At 44.7% G+C, this 20095-nt stretch overlaps 2 protein-coding genes and 1 long non-coding RNA gene across 14 annotated transcripts in view; 2 read left to right on the top strand and 1 right to left on the bottom strand.

The window, feature by feature from the left end:
• The window catches only part of NOD2 (nucleotide binding oligomerization domain containing 2), a 36443-nt gene extending 32883 nt beyond the window's left edge, over window positions 1-3560 (top strand). For all 6 annotated transcript variants that reach the window (XM_072827094.1, XM_072827093.1, XM_072827092.1 and 3 more), the window contains 2 exons: window positions 574-657; window positions 2182-3560. In XM_072827094.1, coding sequence (XP_072683195.1) covers window positions 574-657; window positions 2182-2254 — 157 coding nt within the window. In that variant the 3' untranslated portion in view covers window positions 2255-3560. The remainder of the gene's footprint in view (window positions 1-573; window positions 658-2181) is intronic.
• A 67-nt stretch (window positions 3561-3627) lies between these two features.
• On the bottom strand, window positions 3628-11342 carry LOC140633032 (uncharacterized). 2 transcript variants are annotated; one of them, XR_012030674.1, is made up of 4 exons: window positions 9506-11342; window positions 9237-9383; window positions 6134-6305; window positions 3628-4313 (listed from the first exon to the last, which is right to left on the bottom strand). It is a non-coding gene; the product is annotated as an uncharacterized lncRNA (long non-coding RNA). The 2 variants fall into 2 exon arrangements; XR_012030673.1 differs by having other exon boundaries at window positions 9237-11342.
• A 259-nt stretch (window positions 11343-11601) lies between these two features.
• Window positions 11602-20095, top strand: part of CYLD (CYLD lysine 63 deubiquitinase) — a 67838-nt gene continuing 59344 nt past the window's right edge. For 2 of the 6 annotated variants that reach the window (XM_072827087.1, XM_072827089.1), the window contains exons 1-3: window positions 11602-11677; window positions 12240-12321; window positions 18533-19184. In XM_072827087.1, coding sequence (XP_072683188.1) covers window positions 18681-19184 — 504 coding nt within the window. In that variant the 5' untranslated portion in view covers window positions 11602-11677; window positions 12240-12321; window positions 18533-18680. Of the gene's footprint in view, window positions 11768-12239; window positions 12322-18532; window positions 19185-20095 lie in introns of all 6 variants that reach the window. The other 4 variants (XM_072827086.1, XM_072827088.1, XM_072827091.1 and 1 more) reach the window with 3 other exon arrangements.

Genomic DNA, 20095 nt, shown 5'->3' with positions numbered 1-20095 from the left:
TGCTGTCCCTGACCAGGTGCTTCTCCCCGCCCAATTGCCAACCTTGTATTTTCTCAAATCCATATCCCTGTTCTCCCCCATCTCCCCCCAGATGAAAATATTACTCTTCATTGATTATTTCCCTTCAGTTGAGTATTGTGCCCAGTATACCACAGAATATGCCATCCTTTTGTTTAATTCTTAGACTCCGTGAGGTAGATACTTTTGTAGGTCTGTCTTACAGAGGAGGCAATTGGGACTAATTTGCCTGAGATTAAAAAGGAAGTGGAATACATTGGATTGGAACCCAGCAAGTAAAATGCACATACTTAACCCCCGTGCCATAGCAACTTCCTAAGGCAGTAGCTACTTAATTAGATACATGACTGTGGATAGCGGAGGGGACAAGTGTGAATTTCCCTTAAGGCCTTGAGCCTTTGTGGATGAGCTCGTTGGGAATCACAGGAGAGGGACATGTCAAGGGGACAGGTGGGCTTCTGTAGGCTGGCCAACTCCCAGAGCCTCCTTTAATGGGACAGGCCCAAGAGGAGAATCAAGCATCCTTGAAGCTCACCTGTCCATCTTACTCTCTAGGCTGTCCAACAACTGCATCACCTACCTTGGGGCAGAAGGCCTCCTGCAGGCCCTGGAAAAGAATGATACCATCCTGGAAGTCTGGTAAGGCCCCTGGGCAGGCCTCTTTACCTCTCTGAGCCTCACTTTTCCAATCTGTAAAATGGAGCCAGGAGAGAGGGATACCTGGGCATTTTCCCTCTGGGCCCTGACATTCTGTAGCATTCTGCATGCAATGGATCTAATCTCTCTCTGGGAAAGATGTTTTTATATCTCCAAGCATGGACCAAGTGGGTTTTTTTGTTGTTGTTGTTGTTGTTTTTTTCTTTTAAGTGATTTGTTTTTAAGTCCTGAGTATTCAGGAATACTTCAGTTCCAGGTAACAGTGTAAGGAGGGGGTGTGGCGGATGAGTGACACAGCCACAAGAACTCCGGGCCATTACACCTGCCTTCCTAGATCAAGGCTGTTGTATCAGAGCCTTTGGATGGAGGTGACATCGGCAGTGGGAAGCGGGTACTGTTGCACAGTGTTTCTAGATCTTTATAATTAAAAGCCATGTTCCTTCATGCATTTGAAAAAAGCAGTGAGTCACAACTTGAGAGATTGATCCTCCTTCTTTCCAGGGATGTATTTATCACTCACCGAGTTAGTAAAAAGATTTCCTCTGGCTTAACATGTTAAGAGTGAATGTCCCGCTATACCCATTTCAGGCTCTGGGCTAGAAGCCAGCCTTTTAAAAGTAGGAGATTTCCCCATGGAAATCTGTTTTTTTGAGGTTTCTCCTAAAAGCTTCCAACTCTGGGTTCCTACACAGAAAATGCTGGTAAGTAAGCAGAGTAGAGAAGGACTGATCCCACTCAGCTGGGCAGACTGGCTCATGCTGACCATAGCACGGCCACCAAGCCTGTCGTCTTGGACCGGCTACTTGGACTGCTACATATTACCTGTCTCATCCCTGCGAGCTTGTGACCCTTGCTTTGCATATGCAGATTGACTGCTCTCTCCCTCAAAAATCCTATCAAGACAGCAGCAACAATACAGATCGCAGGATGAAGTTAAAAATAAAGACTTGTAGGAGTCTGTCCTGGGAAGAGATTTTTTCCTTTCTGGATGATTGTGTAATCCCTGTAGGCCATGAGGTCCTCAGGGCCTGGGCAGTGTGTGGGTTTTTGTTTTTGCGTTTGTTTTAAACCATCGCATGGTTATAGGAAATGTCACATTCTTGTCCCCGGGGGAAGGAAGCCAAGATCAGGTTGATATTTTAAGGGTTCTGATGTTATTTGCTGCCTGTTGGCAGAGCATGGGAGGGCATCACGGCTTGCTCACTGCATTCTTGATGGATTCTGCTGTTGCCTTAAAAAGAATCGCTGGCCTTGGGGAGTCAGGGCCGGCTGGGTCTGGTGTGGATTTTCTCTGCAGAGTCACGGAGGCTTGCTTCATCACATACAGTGATTCACGAGCCACCTGGTGGACCGGTGGACCGAGCTAACACCCACATGGGAAGGCTGTGGCTGGGCTCAAGGGGCCAGGCCATTTAGGCCTGGGGCTTAGAAAGTAGCGGCTTCTAATGAAAAGTACCGCTCTGGCTCAGTGCTCATCGAAACCCCTCTTTGCTTTACCCCCTTTAGGCTCCGAGGCAACACTTTCTCCTTGGAGGAAATGGAGAGGCTCAGCCAGAAGGACACCAGACTGTTGCTCTGAAGCCGGGGGGCCAGCATTTATCTCAGTTTGTTTGCGAACAGGCTGTGGGTGTGGGTCCTAGAAGCTGGATTACATCTGGCAGCAGCCCATTAACGCAGAGCTGCATCCTGCCCAGGGCAGGGCTGGCACAGTGGGTCATCTTTGTTCTGGCAGAAGAAGGAGCGAAGGAGCGACAGTGCCCCTCAGAGTGAACATTTCTGCAGCCTACTTCTGCATCCAGTTGTTCCCAAGATTCCGTCCATGGAATGCAGAAGAGGGCCAGCTCCTCTCCACCTGCAGCTGGTCTGACTCGGGTCAGTGGGGCCCATGGGTGTTACTGCATCACCGTGTGCCTGTTGCTGTAGAGACCTAGATCCATATGAGAGGCCCCTTTCCACCTGCTTCACAATGAGGAGAGGGAGTCAGGAAGCAGCTTTCTGCTGTCTTAACTCGTGGGTCGTCATCTATCCAGGCCGTTCCCCACCTCTTGTCCCTCCACCCATCCTGGACCCCTGCACCTGGCACTTCCTTTGTGAGTAAGGATTCAGAATGCCGGTGTCGTCAGCTTTGATATTTTGAGCCTCCCTCTACCACACCCCTACCCCCACCCCTACACCTGCGCAGAGTGGGAAGGGCTCTAATTTACCTGCCATCCTTCCTAATACTTAAGACATTATTGAAAGGGGACACATGACAGCCATTTGTTCCCCAAGACATTTTGGATTGTCAAGAAAAATAAGACCATGCTACAGCTGATATCACACACACACACACACACACACACACACACACTTCCATTTCCAGTGAAGTCAATTAGTCTTCATTCAGTTAAGCCTTTGGAAACTACTCCCCACCAGAATGCAGTTTTTAGGATCAGTCTGGGCCAGAGTTTTGAGCAGTCCCACCAGGTCTCCTGTTGATGCCTGGGAGCTGGATTCTGACAGCCGACTTCCAAAAGACATGCATAAGAGACGGTCCAGTGTTATGTGACTTAAAGTTATGGATTAAACGTTTACAGGGGCAAAATCAAAGCCTTTTCCTTACAAGGCACATGTTTTTCTGGATTTTCTCCAAATGATGCGTGAGGCTTCAACCTCTGTAAACTCAGGTGCTCTGCAAGTGTTATTATTTAAACACTATTGTTTGGGATAACTGGTTAATATTTATAAACCGCTTTGTTATATTCACTCTGTTTTTTTTTTTTTTTTGTAAAAAACACAACCATGAATGTTATGCTGTAAATAGTCACAGAGAAGAAATCTGTGGAGTCCCCAAAGCTGTCTTCATTGTGACCAAACATTAAAAAACAAAACAAAACAAAACAAAACGAACATTCCTGAATGTTGTCAAATATCAAAGCACAATTTTCTACTTAGAGGGGGAAGAATGCTGTTTTGAGCAGAAAATTTATTGTTTGGGGCAAAAGCAATTCTTAGAAATGGGCTTGCGAACAAAACCCTTTGGGCTTCGGCTCAGAAAGGTTTAACCCTGCGTGAAATTTGAGGCTGTGCAGGGAGGAGCCTTGTGGTGCCCCACATGGCTGAATGGCAAGTGTGAGGAGGTCTTTGGGCCTCCTTTGATTCTCTCCCAGTGATTGCAAGAGTCTTTAGCAGGGGAGGGATGGAGAAGGTTCGAGAACAGCTCTCCTCAGTGGGCAGCCTCCTGGGTAGGCCTTATTGACCTCATTCTCAACTGCATTTAATGAGCAAGGGCTCAGGTGGCTACTCACTGAAGTGAGATCCGCTCCCTTGAAATGTTTTGCGTGGGCCTGGCTCACTAAATGGCTGCGGCATCTCCGTGGGCTCTCGGTGGTGGTGGTAGTTTCTGTCCAGACAACTGTTCTGATACAGAAGACTAGGAGGAAGGTGGAGATGGATGGGCTTGCTTTCCCCGAGGACCATACGCAGCAGTCCATTCGTGTGGTGGCGTCTTGGATTGTAAATTTCATTTTCCTTAAATTCATTCGTCAGTGATGTGTTGGCCAGATATGTTAGGACCGTCGGTGGATGAACAAAACAGACATGATCCCTGTCCTCAAGGCACTTGAGGAGGGAGGAGAGGCAGGAAGGATACTAGTGAACTGGAAGATATATAAAATAAGGTCCGCTGTGGTAAGTGGTAGGGAGGAAAGAAACAAAGGTTCAAAATAGAGGGGAACCTTCAAACTGGGGATTGGTCACAGACCCGTAAGCTGGGACCCCAAAATGAGAAGGGGCTGGCTTTGCCAAGAGTGGGGGGTCTTGTTCACTGTGGATGAGCTGCACGAAGACCCTGTCATGGGGAAGAGCTTGGTATGTGTACTAGGCTGAGTGATGGCCCCAAATATTTAGCTCATCATTCCTGGAGCCTCTGACTGTTGCCTTATGTGGCAAAAGGGACTTTATAAAGATGTGATTAAGTAGTGCCTGGGTGGCTCAGTTGGTTAAGCATCAGACTCTTGACTTTGGCTCAGGTCAGTATCTCAGGGTCAGGAGATGAAGCCCCACGTCTGCCAGGGTCTGTGCTCAGCAGGGAGTCTGCTTGAGATTTACTTCCCTCTCCTTTTGCCCCTCTCCCTCTCAAGCTCTCTCTCTTTCTCAAAATAATAATAATAATAATAATAATAATAATAATAATAATAAAAGATGTGATTAAGAGGAGGATCTTGGGATGGGGAGAGTTTCTTACATTATCTAGATAGACCCTAATTGCAACCACAGGTGACTTTGTAAGAGAAAGGCAGAGGGAGACTTGAAGGAAGAAGGTGGTGTGACCCCAAGTAAGATGCTAGATTGCTGGCTTCAAAGGTAGAGGAAGGGGCCCCCTGGGCCAGGACATGTAGCTCTGGAAGCTGGAGAAGTCAAGGACACAGATTTTCCCCTAGAACCTCCAGAGGGAGCACAGCCTTGCTGCCTCTTTGGTTCTAGCCCATTTTGGATTCTGGTCTCCAGGACTGTAAGAGAAAAATTTGTATCATTTTATGTCACCAAGTTTATGGTCATTTGTCACAGCAGCCACAGGAAACAAATATGGTATGTTTAAGGCAAGCTAAGGGGTGAGTATCACTACATGGGTTCGGGGAGGTAAATAGGGCCAGTTCATGAAGCACTGGGTTGACCATGTGACCATATGACCAAGGTTTGGGCTAGATCTTAGAATAATGGCAGGCCATTGGAGAGTTCTAAGCAGGGTCACAACATGAACCAATGATGTTTAAAGAAGACCAACTTCTGGTTGGAGAAGGGTCTGTAAGGCATAGGGGTGGGATGAGCAGAAAAACTAGAAGGACCACTGAGGAGCTATTGTGGGTGAGAGGCAATTGGCTGTTTTAATGTGGTGTCAGCAGAGGTGGAGAGAAGAGGATGGAGAGAAACATTTTAGGAATCGATTCCCAAAGGTTTACAAATGGAATGGATGAGAGAAGAGGGAGAGGGGAGACTGAAGGCTCATTTTTTAAAAAAAGATTTATTTATGAGAGACACACAGAGAGAGCCAGAGACAATAGGCAGAGGGAGAAACAGGATTCCTGCAGGCAGACTGGTGTGGGACTGGATCCCAGGACCCAGAGGCTCAACTGCTGAGCCACCCAGGTGTCCCAAGGCTTCTCGATTTTTGACTTGAGTAACTGGGGACAGCACTCTGGAAGTCAGGTGGGAACAAGTGTGGAAGCAGGAGGGACTTTGTTTCAATTGTCAAGTTTGGGACACCTAAGTGAAGTCCAGTGAAGACACTAAGTTGTGCTGTGAGTCTGAAGCTCATGAGAGAGGTCACTGCCAGGTTTAACAGCATGGGTGTCCTCAGCATCTAAAGGGGAATGGGGTCATTGGGCCTGGATGTTATAACCCAGGGAGAGATTATGGAGAAAGAAGAGTTCAAGAGGGCCCAGGGAAGGGTGCCACCAGGACCTGGATATGGACTTACTGTCAGAGCTCAGAGTAGAAGCTTCTTGAATTTCCAAAGTCCAACAGATCCACCAAAAGCATTCTAGGCCTGGGCAGGTAACTTGCAACCAAGTTAGCAGACTTCCAATAATCACTTTGCAGATTTCAGAAATCACTTCCAGAACAGAAACAGACACATTCCAGATCTGTGGCTGAGAATACATAATTCTTATGTGCAGAGGAAAAAAAAGGTACCAGCAGCAAGATAATTTTTTAAAGGAGCTTCAGACTTTAATTATATTCACCATCATCCTAGAAGAAAAAAAAAATGTCAATCTGAGTGCTCCCCCCCACATCCCCCCCCCCCCAACATAGCGCCAAAACCAGATACTGGAATGAATATACCCCGCAGAAGTGTGGGAGGTGGAATCACATTCTAAGCAGGCTGAGTTGAGACTACATACAGCATCATTTCATTATTGCACCAACACATCTTCACGCCTCCATCCCCACTCAGGAGATGGGTGCAGCCCAGCGGGTGAAGCACAGAGCGGTGGGGCACACCCTCTGATGTGCCCAGGCGAGGGAATGCATAGGCTCCGGCCCTGGGTGGCAGCTCTCAGGTGAACAGCAAGGTCGTGAGGACCATCAGGGCCATCTCGGGCAGTTCCCCTTGGAGAATTACATGGGGAGAGCCTGCAGCTGTGCGGATGGCAATCCAGAATCTAAGGAATCTTGTTTTATTTTTTCTCTTCTTTAATCCTTCCTTCCTTCCTTCCTTCCTTCCTTCCTTCCTTCCTTCCTTCCTTCCTTCCTTCCTTCCTTCCTTCCTTCCTTCCTCCTTTCCTTCCTCTAAATATCATCTCATCTATCATCATTTCCGGAACAGTCCAGAAATCCAAAATCCCCTAAGCATCACCCCTCCCTTATCACTCATCCTGAAAATCCCTCCTCTCCCTTTTTTACTTGGAACAACTTTTTTCTTGACATCTTCAGTTCCACATCCCCCACCTCCAGCAAACAAGGGCCTCCTTAGGGCCCCACCCCTTGCCGGGCTTACTGCCATCAGTGTCTTAACTGGCCTCACTGCTGCTGCCCTTGCCCCACAGCGTGAGCCTGTGAAAAGGTAAATCAGATGAGGAACTGCTCTGATTGAAATTCTCCAGAATTTCCCAATCTGGCTCAGGGTGAAAGTCAAAGTCCCCTGCTGGCCTGGCCCAGCCCCGTGTTTTCACTGTCCTCCCCTTTGCCACTCACCGCCACCCCCCCCCCCCCACCTCCCCCTGTGCTCCAGCCACACAGCTTCTTGATGGCTCCTTGATAATGCAAACTGCTTCCAGACCTTTGCATTTGCCTATTTCCTCTTACAGGAACAGTCCTCCCCAGACATTGGCATGGCTAGCTTCCTCATTTACTATAGATCTTTGTTCAAGTGTCAGCTCAAGGGAGTCCTTGCCTGAACTATCTACCTAAAATAGCAGTCCCCAACCACTCTCTTCTCCCCAGCCCTGCTTCATAGTGTCTTCTCAGTATGCACCACCCGACATACATGTGTTTCTTCCTTCCCCTAGAATGTTAGTTAGCTCCATGAGCACAAGAGCCATGAGAACAAGAGTCCTTTGGGTCTAGAGTGTGCCTAATGCATAGTCGATGCTCAAATATTTGTTAATCGAATGGAGAGTCATCCTGCTTAAAGGAGGAAGAACATAAAAGTTGGGGAAGATTATAAAAATGAATCACCTTTTCCCCAATACTATTGGTGTCTCCTTCCTAAGAGAGGAAGGCCTCCTGCCACATGGCATCATTCCTGATGTATTTACTGTCCCAAGTGGGATTCCAGATGCAGCACAAAGGTCCTAATGAAGAGCATTAGACCCTTTTCTCTGTGGGTGTGTTTTTCAAATCACACAGAAATAAATCATTTGCCATTGATAATAGCAAATAGCTCAAACAGGGGAAGCATGGATTTATAGTTCAGCAGGATTAGGGTAAAGATCATTAAAGTAATTCCTTTTATCTTATCAAAAAGAGCTTTTGGGTGACCAGAGTAAAAGCCCCCAGACAGAATGTTCAGTAGCACCTGGAGCCTCCCCCCATACCCCAACTGCCAAAAGACAAGCATATCCCTGGTACGGTGGACTCTCCACTCATCCATTGATTAAAACACCACACTGGGCTGTATGGAGAAAGAGTCTGTGCAGTATCCCTGCCTCTGAGGCTGCCTGGTCCAGCTGACCCCATCATTTAGAGCTTATTCATTAGCCCCATGGTTTAGAGCTTATTCTAAATGCTCCTATTCACAGGAGGGGTGGAGAGTTGGCTGGAAGCATGGGAGGCTGGATGAACTACTGGAATTGCCATTTCCTGGGAGGGAAAAGGCAGGACTGTGGTAGGAGTGGAGGAGTGTCAGGAGCTCACTTTTGGCTGTGTCAGGAGGAGAAGTTGAATCGGCAGTAGGATATAAAATACTGATTTTGGTGAGGCTGGAAGTAGGAGGTTGCCTGTGGTAGCCATTTGGGGAGCATGGGGCGGGGCCGAAGAACTAACCATTACTAGTGCTGCTGAGAAGCTTTGTTTGGGTCCTGCCTAGGTGTTAGTCCAAGCCACAGGTCCCTACCAGGCGATCAGATTTCCAGCTCTTGGGGGAGGGAGCTCCTTTCAATTCAATGGCTTTTTGTTGGGTTCCTGCTGCGTATAATGAGAGCTATGTGCACAACAGTTTAGAATCAGAGTGAAATTATTAAGACCCTTCCTTGGGATCCTGCTCTTAAGTTAAAGACCAAAACTTGACCCTGGCTTCCAAGGTTCTGCCTCAAGGGCTCTTTTTGCCCACATTTACTGTGCTCTGTCCCTTTCAGTTTCTTCAACACGTCACGCATAGTCTTCTTTCCTTTGCTAAAGTGCTCCCTCCCCCGCTCTGCCCCTAGTCATCTTTCCTTCATCTTACAGGTGACTTCCTCAAACAGGCCGCCCTAACCCAAGCGCCCAGCCACCATTTATGTGTGCACAGAACAGTTCTCCTTCTGGGGCTTCCTCCGCCCTCCGTAATTCAGTAAGTGATCTTGTAGCTAGTCATTTAAGGTTGGCTCTTCCTTGCCAGAGGGCAAGGGTGGGATCTCCTCTCCCTCTGTGTGTCTCGGTACCTGCTCGGTAGCTCCACCAGCAGTTGTGTGAATCTTGGCTGGGCTGAGTGGAACACGCTGTGTCAGGTGGTGGATACACAGAGGTGAACAAGCAGGGCCTGGAGCTTTCTGCAAAGACCCTTGGAAGAAGGTGGACTTCGCTTAGGCCTGAAACAGAGGGAGGATTGGAAGGTAGAGGGGAGAGGCATTTCAGCTGGAGGATCTGTTTAAACAGAGCTGGAAAGAGTCCTGACTCGAAATCAGGAGAATCAGGGTCTCACTCAGCTCACCTCTTAGGTGACCTGGGACAAGTTATTCTCCCTCTCTGGACCTTAATCTCTTGTCTGTAAAAGGAGAGGCTGGTATATCAAGAATTGCAAATAATTGCACCATGACACTATTCCCCCACCTTATCCCCTGGCAGACATCTCTTTCACCCCGAGAGCCTGAACAGAGTTTTAGAATTGTTTTCAACACAAAGTCCTGGGCAGCCATTACCAATTGATAGGAGATGGTAAATGAGATAAGCCCTATTTATCAGACGTGGCTTGGGAGACTATCTCTTGAATGAAGTCGGGCTTTGACAGTGTCTGGTTCAAGGAATGGGTCACAGGAGGACAGAGCGAGGGTTCTGACAGCTATGGGTAGAGCAGAAAGCCCCACTGAAGCAGAGGGCTCAGCAGCACCAAACACCACCATCAGAAAAGGCTTGAAGATGTCCTAGTTCAGTGGTGGCAAACTGGCCTATAGGGGCCAGGAGATAATATAAAGGAGACAAATGTGCCGTGAGAATAAACTAGGGAATGGTGAGCAGTGTGGCGAGTGGGGGAAGGGGAGACTGCCTGCCTTTTCTCAAAGGTTTCAATTCAAACTCTTTCCCTCCCACTGCACTTCTACTTCTCCCTCCTCCTCCTCACTGTATAGGTCAAGCGAAAACAGTCTTCAGGCTGAATTGCTTGCCCAGACAGCCAGACGATGACCTCTGAGTCCTCCTGACTTTACTGGAGAATCTAGATCTGGGAGGGAAGAGTATCACTGAAGGCCACACTGTGAGCCAGGCCTGTTGATTTCTTTATTGCTTTCTACTGCATTGTGGTTCAGGAAGCTTGGGACCCAGCATAAGGATGAACTAAGGAGAGACAAGAGTAGATTGAGGCTTAGGTTTTCAAAAGCTGTCCACTGCATCCTGGGTGCTTATGGCAAGGGAGGTGGGTGGCCCGTTTACTAGTACTATTAGCGATCACTCATGTGACTTCTTTTATGTGCTCACTGGTTTAAACTGCCCAGATCTTCAGAAATGTCACTTTCCACTGGGGAAATGTTCCCTCTCATGATTAAACACACACACACACACACACACACACACACACACACACACACATACCTCTTCTATCCTCAGTATTAATCACCTTCTCCTATAATTGGTATTTAAAATGTCAAAGGAGAAGGAATTAATTAACAGGAGTATCCAGTGCAGCAAGGCATGCTATGCTGCAAGGCTCTGGGACTGATTATAAAAAGCACTTCCTTAAATATTTTGAGCACTTTTGGGAATCTGAAACCTCCCTTCTAATTGAGAGATCCTTAACTACACCCCAAGTCCTGGCTGGTGGCCAGGGGTGCAGAGCCGAGTGAGGCAGCGAGTGGAAATCCCTTCCTCGCGCCACCCTAGGGAGACCTCCCTGCAAACTGGGATAGGTGGCAACAGAGGTTTCGAAACAGCAGAGGTCCCTGGGTGGATTCTGAGGGAGGAGAAGAGATTCAGCATGACTGAGCTCCGGCGGTGTGTCGGGAACTCAACCCGCGGCCTTTCACAACAGTTCTGTAGGACAGGTGCTGACGGTTATCTCCATTTTACAGATGAGCATATCGAGGCTTAGCGTGGTGGCGAGATCCTCAGGTCACGAGGCTCTCAGTTGAAAGCGCAAAGGATTCAAACTTAAGTCTGATTCTAAAGCTTTGCTTTTTTTCGTGGAATCTTGAAATCCTGCGCCCAGCTCGCGTCACCCCAGTCCCAAACTCCCTGCAGGAGTTTTGACAGCTACGCCAAGAGCCCAGACCCGGGCCTGGGAGGTGCAGCGGCGAGCAGCCCAGCGCCCCGCCCCGGCTCCGGTGCCGACCAATGGCAATGCGGCACCCGCAGCCTTTTGTCCAATCAGCTGGAGCTCCCCGCCCACCTCCCCCGCTCCGCCCCCCCCTCCGCTTTCCCTTTGGCTCGACCGAGCTTGACGGAGCGGAAAGTCCCTTCAGCCGGCTCCGGGCCGGCAGCCATTGGAGGAAGGTCTGTCAGAGGGCCGCCCAATCAGAGCGCGCACAGAGACGGGTCTCGGGCTGTGATTGGCCAGCGCGGCAGCCGCCCCTCCCCCCGCTCCCCTCTTCCCCCCCCGGGGCGGCTCGGAGGCGGGGCAGGTGGGGGCGGGCCCAGGTAGCAGGTTCGGCTGCGCCGCGGCCGCGCGTCGGAGGTAAATATTAAGGCGGTGGGTGTGGGGCGCTGGGGCCGGACCGGGACGCGGGCTAGCGACCCCGGGAAGGGGCGACGCCCGGCCGCCGAGGTGAGTGAGCGAGCGGGCGGGCGGCTGCGCCCCCAGGCGTCCCTCCCCGGCCTCGGGGCGCCTCCAGCTGCCGCCGCGGCCGTCGGGCCCTCGGCGCCGGCCCGTTAGTTGCCCTGGCCCGGAGCCGGCCAGGCCCGCGGGGTGCTGAGCCCGCTGACGTCAGCCCGGGCTCCCCCCCCGGGGCTCCCCCCCACCCCTCCCCGCCCCCGGCTTCCCGAGAGGGCTGCCGAGCCGGGGGAGCGTGGTCGCCGCCGCCGGGACCTCCGAACAGAGAGGACCTGCCGTGGGAGCCGCGGGGGAGACCTTTACAGATGGGGAAACTGAGGCACGGGCCGCCGGCCGGCCCCCGACGGCCCCGAGAGCCCCGGCTGTCCGTCTCGATCGCTCGGCCTCGGGGTGCTGGTGGCTCCCGTCCAGGAAAGGCAGTCGGGGCTCTGGCCTCGTTAATGGCGTGTTCTGCTTTTTCTTTCAGTTTCCCCCTTTCCAGGGTGAGGATGGTTTCCTACGACCCGGAGTTCTTTAGTTGAAAGGTGCGCTCGCTCTGTCGAAACAAGGTATTCTTTTCCTTCCTTTTGTTTTTCTTTGTAATCGTGTTGAAGATCTGCCCCGGGGGCGGGGGGAATTGGGGAGTCTTGAGAGAAGATAGTGTTTCCTGGATTTGTTTCTCGGCTGGGTCAGCTGCCCGGTTATTCATGTACTTGGCATCTTTTCTATTCCACCCTGTGGCATTTGCATGTTTTAGGGTGGTTGTCATCTTCCAGCCACCCAGCCTTTTAGGCTGTTCAGCCCCCGACGTCCCTGCCCCCCATCCTCTCCCTCTCCCGGGTCTCCCTGCAAAGTTGTGTCCTTGGCTCCGCGGAGGAGCGTTCCCTGCCTCGCTTTTGAATTCGGGCTAATAGAGATCTTAATAAGACTGTTCCTTTTGCAGTCATTGGCTCCGGGAAAAAAAAAAAAAAATCCAGGCCTTGAGGGAGGGTGTTCATTCAAGGGTTGGTGTTCTGCACACCCCCTCACGCCCGGAGTACACTGAATGGCCCCGAGCATTAGGCTGCCAGGCCCCCACCGGGTAGTGGGTGGATTTGAGCGAGAACAGTATTGGGAGAAAATGACTTGCTGCGATTTCTTGTGGAAGTTCGTGTACTGTGAATGTCGGCATCACCCAGAACATTCTCCAGTGTTCTGCTGCAAAATGTTACTTACAGTTATTCCCGTGAAGAAGCCTTCCTGTGGATGATAACTTTTGCGAAGAGCTGATGAGACCAGGGCTGTATTACATAAAACAAACATCATTCAGCAGCAGTCATCTCTTGTGGTCTGGCACGCCTCGACTGTGATTTCTTTCTTTCTTTCTTTTTTTTTTTTTTTGCTTGACTTAATGGAAGTCTTTATCACAAGAAGAGAGAAAGGAAAATCACCCTGCTCATCAAACGATTAGTATTTTGTTCCTGGTTTCCACACTTTGACCTTAAATTTGTCAAGGTATCCTCATCAGTTACAATTTATAGGCATCGAACATGGTGTGAAGGTCTAGGAAACCAGTTTCAAGTGAACCTCAAAAACAACTTGTTTTTATGATTGTGAATTTTTTATTTGTTTCTTCCCACGTGTGTGACAATGCAGTAGGATGAACATTAGCTGTGACTTCATTTATTCTGAGAAGTAGTATAGTATACTTTCCCCCCCCCCTTTTAACCTGGAGGATGCTTTTGATCACTTCAACACCTAGGATGAGGAAATGGCATTTTGATCTTCACTTTTCTCACCTGGGTTAACCAAATTGTTGGTTCGTTTCGCACGTACTGAATGCCCATCACGCGTGAGGCACTGGTTTGGCATGGGAGATACAAGATGAAGGGCTTGGGGAGTTCCCGGTTTGGAAGTGGAGGGGCTGGGTTTAACCCTAGGGAGACTGCAGGGTTCCTTGTTCTTCTGCCATGAATATACATGAATATACATGAATATATATGCAGGAGCCAGACTCTTTTTTTTATTGTATAAATCCCGCTTGTTTTAGGGACTGATGACTCGTGCACTTGGGTTGCAAGTTAGAATGTGGGGAAAGATAAAACTGACTCTTTTCTGATCATGGAATCTCTGTTTTTCTGTTGGTAGCTGTTCAGTAGTATAACAACTTGTTCTTTTAGTGACAGAGATTATTCCTTAAAACGGTGATTATTCTAACTATCCAGAAGCTTTTGGGAAAAGTCCTGTATGTCTTCTTTCTTTGGTATTTGTGATGACTTTCCTGTCTCTTTGCCATTTATAATTGAGGGCAGTATTTGAGTATTGTAAGTTTTATTCTGATTTAGGTAGCCTCCTGTGGTTTTTAGAACAAGTCGGGATATTTGAGAAGATGCAAAAAGGTTCTTGAATTCGATCTTTGTTTTCTGTAGTGAGGTTCTTTGAATAGTATAACCTGATAGCTTGAGAATTGAAAAGACATTGCATTTTCTAGACAACCGTTGTCAATTGTACGTAGTTAATGCTGTTCATCTGTACTATATATTATCTTTTAGAATGTGGTGATTCTGACCTTTAATATTTCTGTATAAAACATATTTCCTGACTATCTTTTTTATTGGATTGACAGAACACTGATAAATATTTGTCTTTCAACCTCTGTCTTGGTCTAATGAATTTATTTTAATACAGTTAAACTCCTGTTTGTTCAGAATCCAGAACCTCAACAAGCTCAGATAACCAGAAATATTTTCAGAATCTCTGTGACTCTGAACCATTCCCTCTTCTCGAATGTTGTCAAAAGAAAGGCTTCCGGTATGGTTTAGGGTTAAATATATCATTGCACTCCACCTCTTTGGTCATCTTCACTCAGTGTTTAGAGTAATTATCGGGATATTCGAAATCACTCAATTTTCCAGTCTGAGATAAGTACGAAGGCATTTAGATGAATCATTTGTGATATATTTACACTCAAAGTGAAGTATACTATTAGAGGCAGTTTTAAGCCAATTAGACCTGAAAGGTAGTAAGAGAACATAAAGTAGGGCAGTTATCATATCTTAAATCTGTCATACCTCTTAGTATCTAACACCGTGCTGAGTGCACAAAAATGTTAAATAAACAAACCTTGATTGATAAAGAACTCATTGACAATGTCATTTAAATCTTTCCCATATAGTCTTTAGGTTTTATTGCTTGGCGTCCTTAAGACTTAATTTAACTGTTACGCATATTCCAGTGAAAGAAGAACGTAGTCGTTCTATTTATTTCTATGGTGGAGTAAAGTCTCTTTATTAACCTGTTTCTGCTGTAATGGCAGTATGTGAGATATTCACAATCATTAAATTTATTATCTTGTATAGCTTTGGAGTCATAAAGTTCCCCATTCACCTTTCTCTAACTATCTGTTGCAATCAAGAGAATCAGTGTTTAATATGGCAATTCCAAACTTACTCTTTCTTAATCTGTGCTTTCTAAAAAAGGAAAGGCACAGCCTTTTTATTTTTGGATAATGCTTTTTAAATATTTTATAAACTTTTGTTCTGGCTGTTTTAGTGGTCTAACATGGTCTAACATGACCCCCGCTTTTATTGAGTTGAAACTCATTCCATTACCCCTTGTGCTAATGCAGGTTAGAGCAAAGCTGCTTCTGTGTGTTCACTATAAAATATGGTTCTTAATAGTGATTGTTAAATTGCCTTCCACCCCTTTTTTTAAAACCATAGGAGTTACATATTAAAGTTTCTGTAGATACTCTCTTAAATGATTAGCAAAAAACATTTCTGTAACCAAATTCATATGAAACATAGCATCCTAATGAATTACATATAATAATCTAATTTTGTCTTGGTAATATATCATGGTGGCCTTTTTAAAAATCATGACATGGGGATCCCTCGGTGGCTCAGCAGTTTAGCGCCTGCCTTCGGCTCAGGGCGTGATCCTGGAGTCCTGGGATCGAATCCCGCATTGGGCTCCCTGCATGGAGCCTGCTTCTCCCTCTGCCTGTGTCTCCACCTCCCTCTCTTTCTCTCTCTCTCTCTCTCTTTCTCTCTCTCTGTTTCTCATGAATAAATAAAATAAAATAAAAATAAAAAAATAAAAATCATTACATGACTTGTTAAGCTAGAGACCCAATAGAGTAGGAATTGTGGGTATATAATATTAAGATTCAAGGATGTTCTTAATTTTAATATTTGAAGGTATAATTTTTAAAAATTCTAAATAGAATCATCATACTTGAAAAGCAGTTTTTGACCAAAAATATTTAAATACATTTATAAAGAGAACAAAGCAACTCACTTTTTTAGAATTTGCTTTTTGACTATCTCAACCTTCTGAAAGTAACCCAGTGTCCATGCAGTAAAGCCTCTGCGCTTTACTCCTAAAGGCCATTCAGAATTTATACATACTTCTTTGAGCTATTGTTGCTGTTTTTTTTTTTTTTTTTAAACACAAAGACATATTTCATCCCCTGGCTTCTCAGAATTGATTAGAAACAGTAAGTTGGAAAGCAACAAGGCCATAAAATGAGTCAAATGCACACTGTAGAAAACCACAGAAAATGGCTGATTGCAAGGGAAAACCAGGTACTGTAAATCTATAGAAAGGAGACAGAGGACCTCAGCAAGTATAACATCAAGCCTTTGAACACAGTAACAAACATCTTGGTGTAATGAAAATTACATTCATATTGATAATTTGATGATCTAGAAAAGCATATTTCCTTGTTGACATTGGAGAAGAAGTTTATTCAGAAATCACAAATACTTCATTTTGGTACTTTAGAGGAATACAGCCAAATTAAGGCTTTGGGTGACTGGGTAGCCTTCATGAGGGGTTTTGTTTATAATGATGCCAAGATAGGGGTTTCCACAGGTGTCTTATGTAAGTGGCAAATATAAACTGATTCTACTCCTGCTGAAGTAGATAGTGCCCTCAAGTGGAATTAAGACAACACATTATAAAGAAAGGAGAGAAAGAGAGAACTACTTTACACTAACTCTGTCCCTTTACTGAATGTTGTGTAGATATTTCAGTAATGTTGGTTTAAAGGGATGCCAAACTCTATCCTGTCTTGGGTAACTTACATGTCTCGTTCTGGGTTGTAGAGGGACAGATTTGTATAAAAAACTTGACCAATTCTGGAGTACTTCATTATCTAATGATAACCTTCCTTGTATAGATTTGCCAGGTTAGTCATTAAGTTAAATTATTAAATTTAATTTGGTTCTTTAATTAGGAATATTTATTTTTAAAGTCCCAGAATAAAATGGATAAATATGATGCTACTCTCAACTGCTGTTGTTACTCAGAATGGAAATGGATACCTCTACCTCAAAGAAGGATGGAGGGGCACCTGGGTGGCTCAGTCAATTAAGCATCTGACTCTTGATTTCAGCTCGGGTCATGATCTCAGGGTTGTGAGACCAAGTCCTGCACTGGACTCTGTGCTGGGCATGGAGCCTGCTTGAGGTTCTCTTTCTCTCCCTCTCCCTGTGGGCCCCCCCCAAATAAGGATGGAATAAGTAACTGTATTTAGAAACCCAGTGGCCACGTTCATGTGACAGAAAATACATAAGAACTTTCTTTTTCAGTAAAATAATTAAGATAATGTACTAAATCTTCATTTGATTTAATGAAATTGTATCATTTTTAACCATTGGTTAAAGTAGGGTTGAGAAGGCTATTTTAATTGTGACAGATTAGTATTGTAAAAATTTTAAATGAAAATTTGAAACTGAGAAAGAAATAATCTTTTTGTATTCCTTTCTAGTATAACATAGTTAAAATTGTGGTATAAAAATGTTTTGTTACTGAATTACAGTTATGTTCCTTGTTATGTAGTCCAAGTTTTAGTGGCTACAAAATTGATATTTTTTAAAAGATTTTACTTATTTATTCATGAGAAACAGAGAGAGAGAGAGAGAGAGAGGCAGAGACACAAGCAGAGGGAGAAGCAGGCTCCATGCAGGGAGCTTGACATGGGACTCAGACTCCGGGTCTCCAGGATCATGCCCAGGGCCGAAGGTGGCACTAAACTGCTGAGCCACCCAGACTGCCCCATACAAAATTGATTTTTAAAGACACTTTTGCTATAATCAGATTTATATTATCTGACTGAAATTTTGAGAAATTAAATGATGGCTCTGATTAATATGATTAACATTTGCCTAAGGACAAAATGTACATGATGAAGAAAATGAAACTGGATCATAGAGTAAATAAATGATCCATTATCAAAATATGGAACACAGATATGAATTGTGCTTAAAGTTTCAGAATATGACTCATCATTTTTTTAATAGAAGATGTTCATCATAATAATTATGGTGGGGGTAACTTTTTACTTAAACTGTGTGTACAGAAGTAACAGCCTTTTTGGTTTATGTGTGTTTTGCCAAAATACAGCAACTTATTCATTTAAGTTAGGCAGGATCTATTAAAAATGCTACTTTTTAAAGTTTAAAAAATGTACATATATATATATACACACGCACATATATATTTAAATATGTATATAATGTTATCTGTTATTAGAATTTGATTTTGTAAATTTCATTGCCTTGGAAACAAACATTATTGTATTATGTTTGAAGATACTTTACAATTGGATCTCCTTAATTGAAGATGCAAAAATGATGATAGATACAAATAATGTATGTCTTTTAACCTTTTTAGGTACTTTTGGAAGTATTTCACGTATGTGTGTGTTTTTATTAATAGAATGAGATCTTAAGTCTTTAATCTTAATTTTAGCTCATGTAGAATAAAGTGTAAAGTTTCTTTTTGCTTGTCCTCTAGGCATTTTGCTTTGCTGTCTTTTTACAGCATGGACACCAAATTGCTAAAAACGTGCTTTGGGACTGCCAGTGAATTTATCTTTTGCGGTTTTACTACAAACTTAGTAGTTTCCTTTTTTTTGAGTTAATATTTTGGAGTTAATGTCACAATGAGTTCAGGCTTATGGAGCCAAGAAAAAGTTACTTCACCCTACTGGGAAGAGCGGATTTTTTATTTGCTTCTTCAAGAATGCAGTGTTACAGACAAACAAACACAAAAGCTCCTTAAAGTACCAAAGGGGAGTATAGGACAGTATATCCAAGATCGTTCTGTGGGTCACTCGAGGATTCCTTCTGCAAAAGGCAAGAAAAATCAGATTGGATTAAAAATTTTAGAGCAACCACATGCAGTTCTCTTTGTTGATGAAAAGGATGTTGTAGAAATAAATGAAAAATTCACAGAATTGCTTTTGGCAATTACCAATTGTGAAGAGAGGTTCAGCCTGTTTAAGAACAAAAACAGACTAAGTAAAGGCCTCCAGATAGATGTGGGCTGCCCTGTGAAAGTACAGCTGAGATCTGGGGAAGAAAAATTTCCAGGAGTTGTGCGCTTCAGAGGACCCTTATTAGCAGAGAGGACAGTGTCGGGAATATTCTTTGGAGTAGAATTACTGGTAAGTTTGATAAACTATTTTAGTGAGCTCTGTGTGTGTGTGTTTCTGTGTATATTTGTATGCACACATGTATTCCCCCCCCCCCTTAAATACAATAAAGAAGTTTTTCTAGAAATCTGTAATTTTGATGCTTGTAATTCTTAGGATTTACTTTCTAATGATAAATTGAGATGATGCAAAGATAATACATTGAAAACTTTATAAAAATGACCTATTATAGTAGGAAATACACATCATGTAATTATTCAAGGCTTTCAAATCTTAGAAATTTTAAGTGTGCTAAAAATGAACTCTACCAATTATAATTGAATTATCCTACAAAATTATTAATTACCTTGTGTCATTAGCATATGTAGGTTTCTCAGTTTTTTTGTAGTGTGTGCTCTTAAGTAATGAAATGTAGCTATAAGATTTTTAAAAAGGTCCAGCAATTTCAACTTGCTTATAGTCGTCCCTCATGACATATGTGAAACTCATCTTGGAATTTATTTCTCCTGAAGATAGAACCAAGAACTCTGTGACACATTTCTGAAATTAATATTAATTCTCAAGAACTTAAATGTCAGTTACATTTTTACATTCTTGTATATAGAATTTCATGCCTTATTAGTAATTAAAGTTTTTAAAGCAGTGATTGTAAAACAATTGGAGATTTGAATCTCAGTTATGGTATTTACTAGATGGATTGCCAAATTACTTAACCAAGCTACTTCTCTAAATCTGCTTCTTCATCTGTAAAATAGTGAAACCAGTACATAGCTTGAAGTATTTTTGTTATACACTGATTGAAGAGTTAGCGTGGTGGCTGGCATATAGTAAGTTCTCAGTAAGCAGAGCTAACATGATCATTATTTTAAAGTGATCAAATTTTATGACAAAATTATTGTTCAAATCACAGTGCAGAATCTAGC

Source organism: Canis lupus, chromosome 5 (assembly GCF_048164855.1).
Source record: "Canis lupus baileyi chromosome 5, mCanLup2.hap1, whole genome shotgun sequence".
In the NCBI taxonomy this organism is placed as follows: domain Eukaryota; kingdom Metazoa; phylum Chordata; class Mammalia; order Carnivora; family Canidae; genus Canis; species Canis lupus.
Note: the sequence above shows the minus strand (reverse complement) of the source record. Positions and strands in the feature narration are given on the sequence as shown.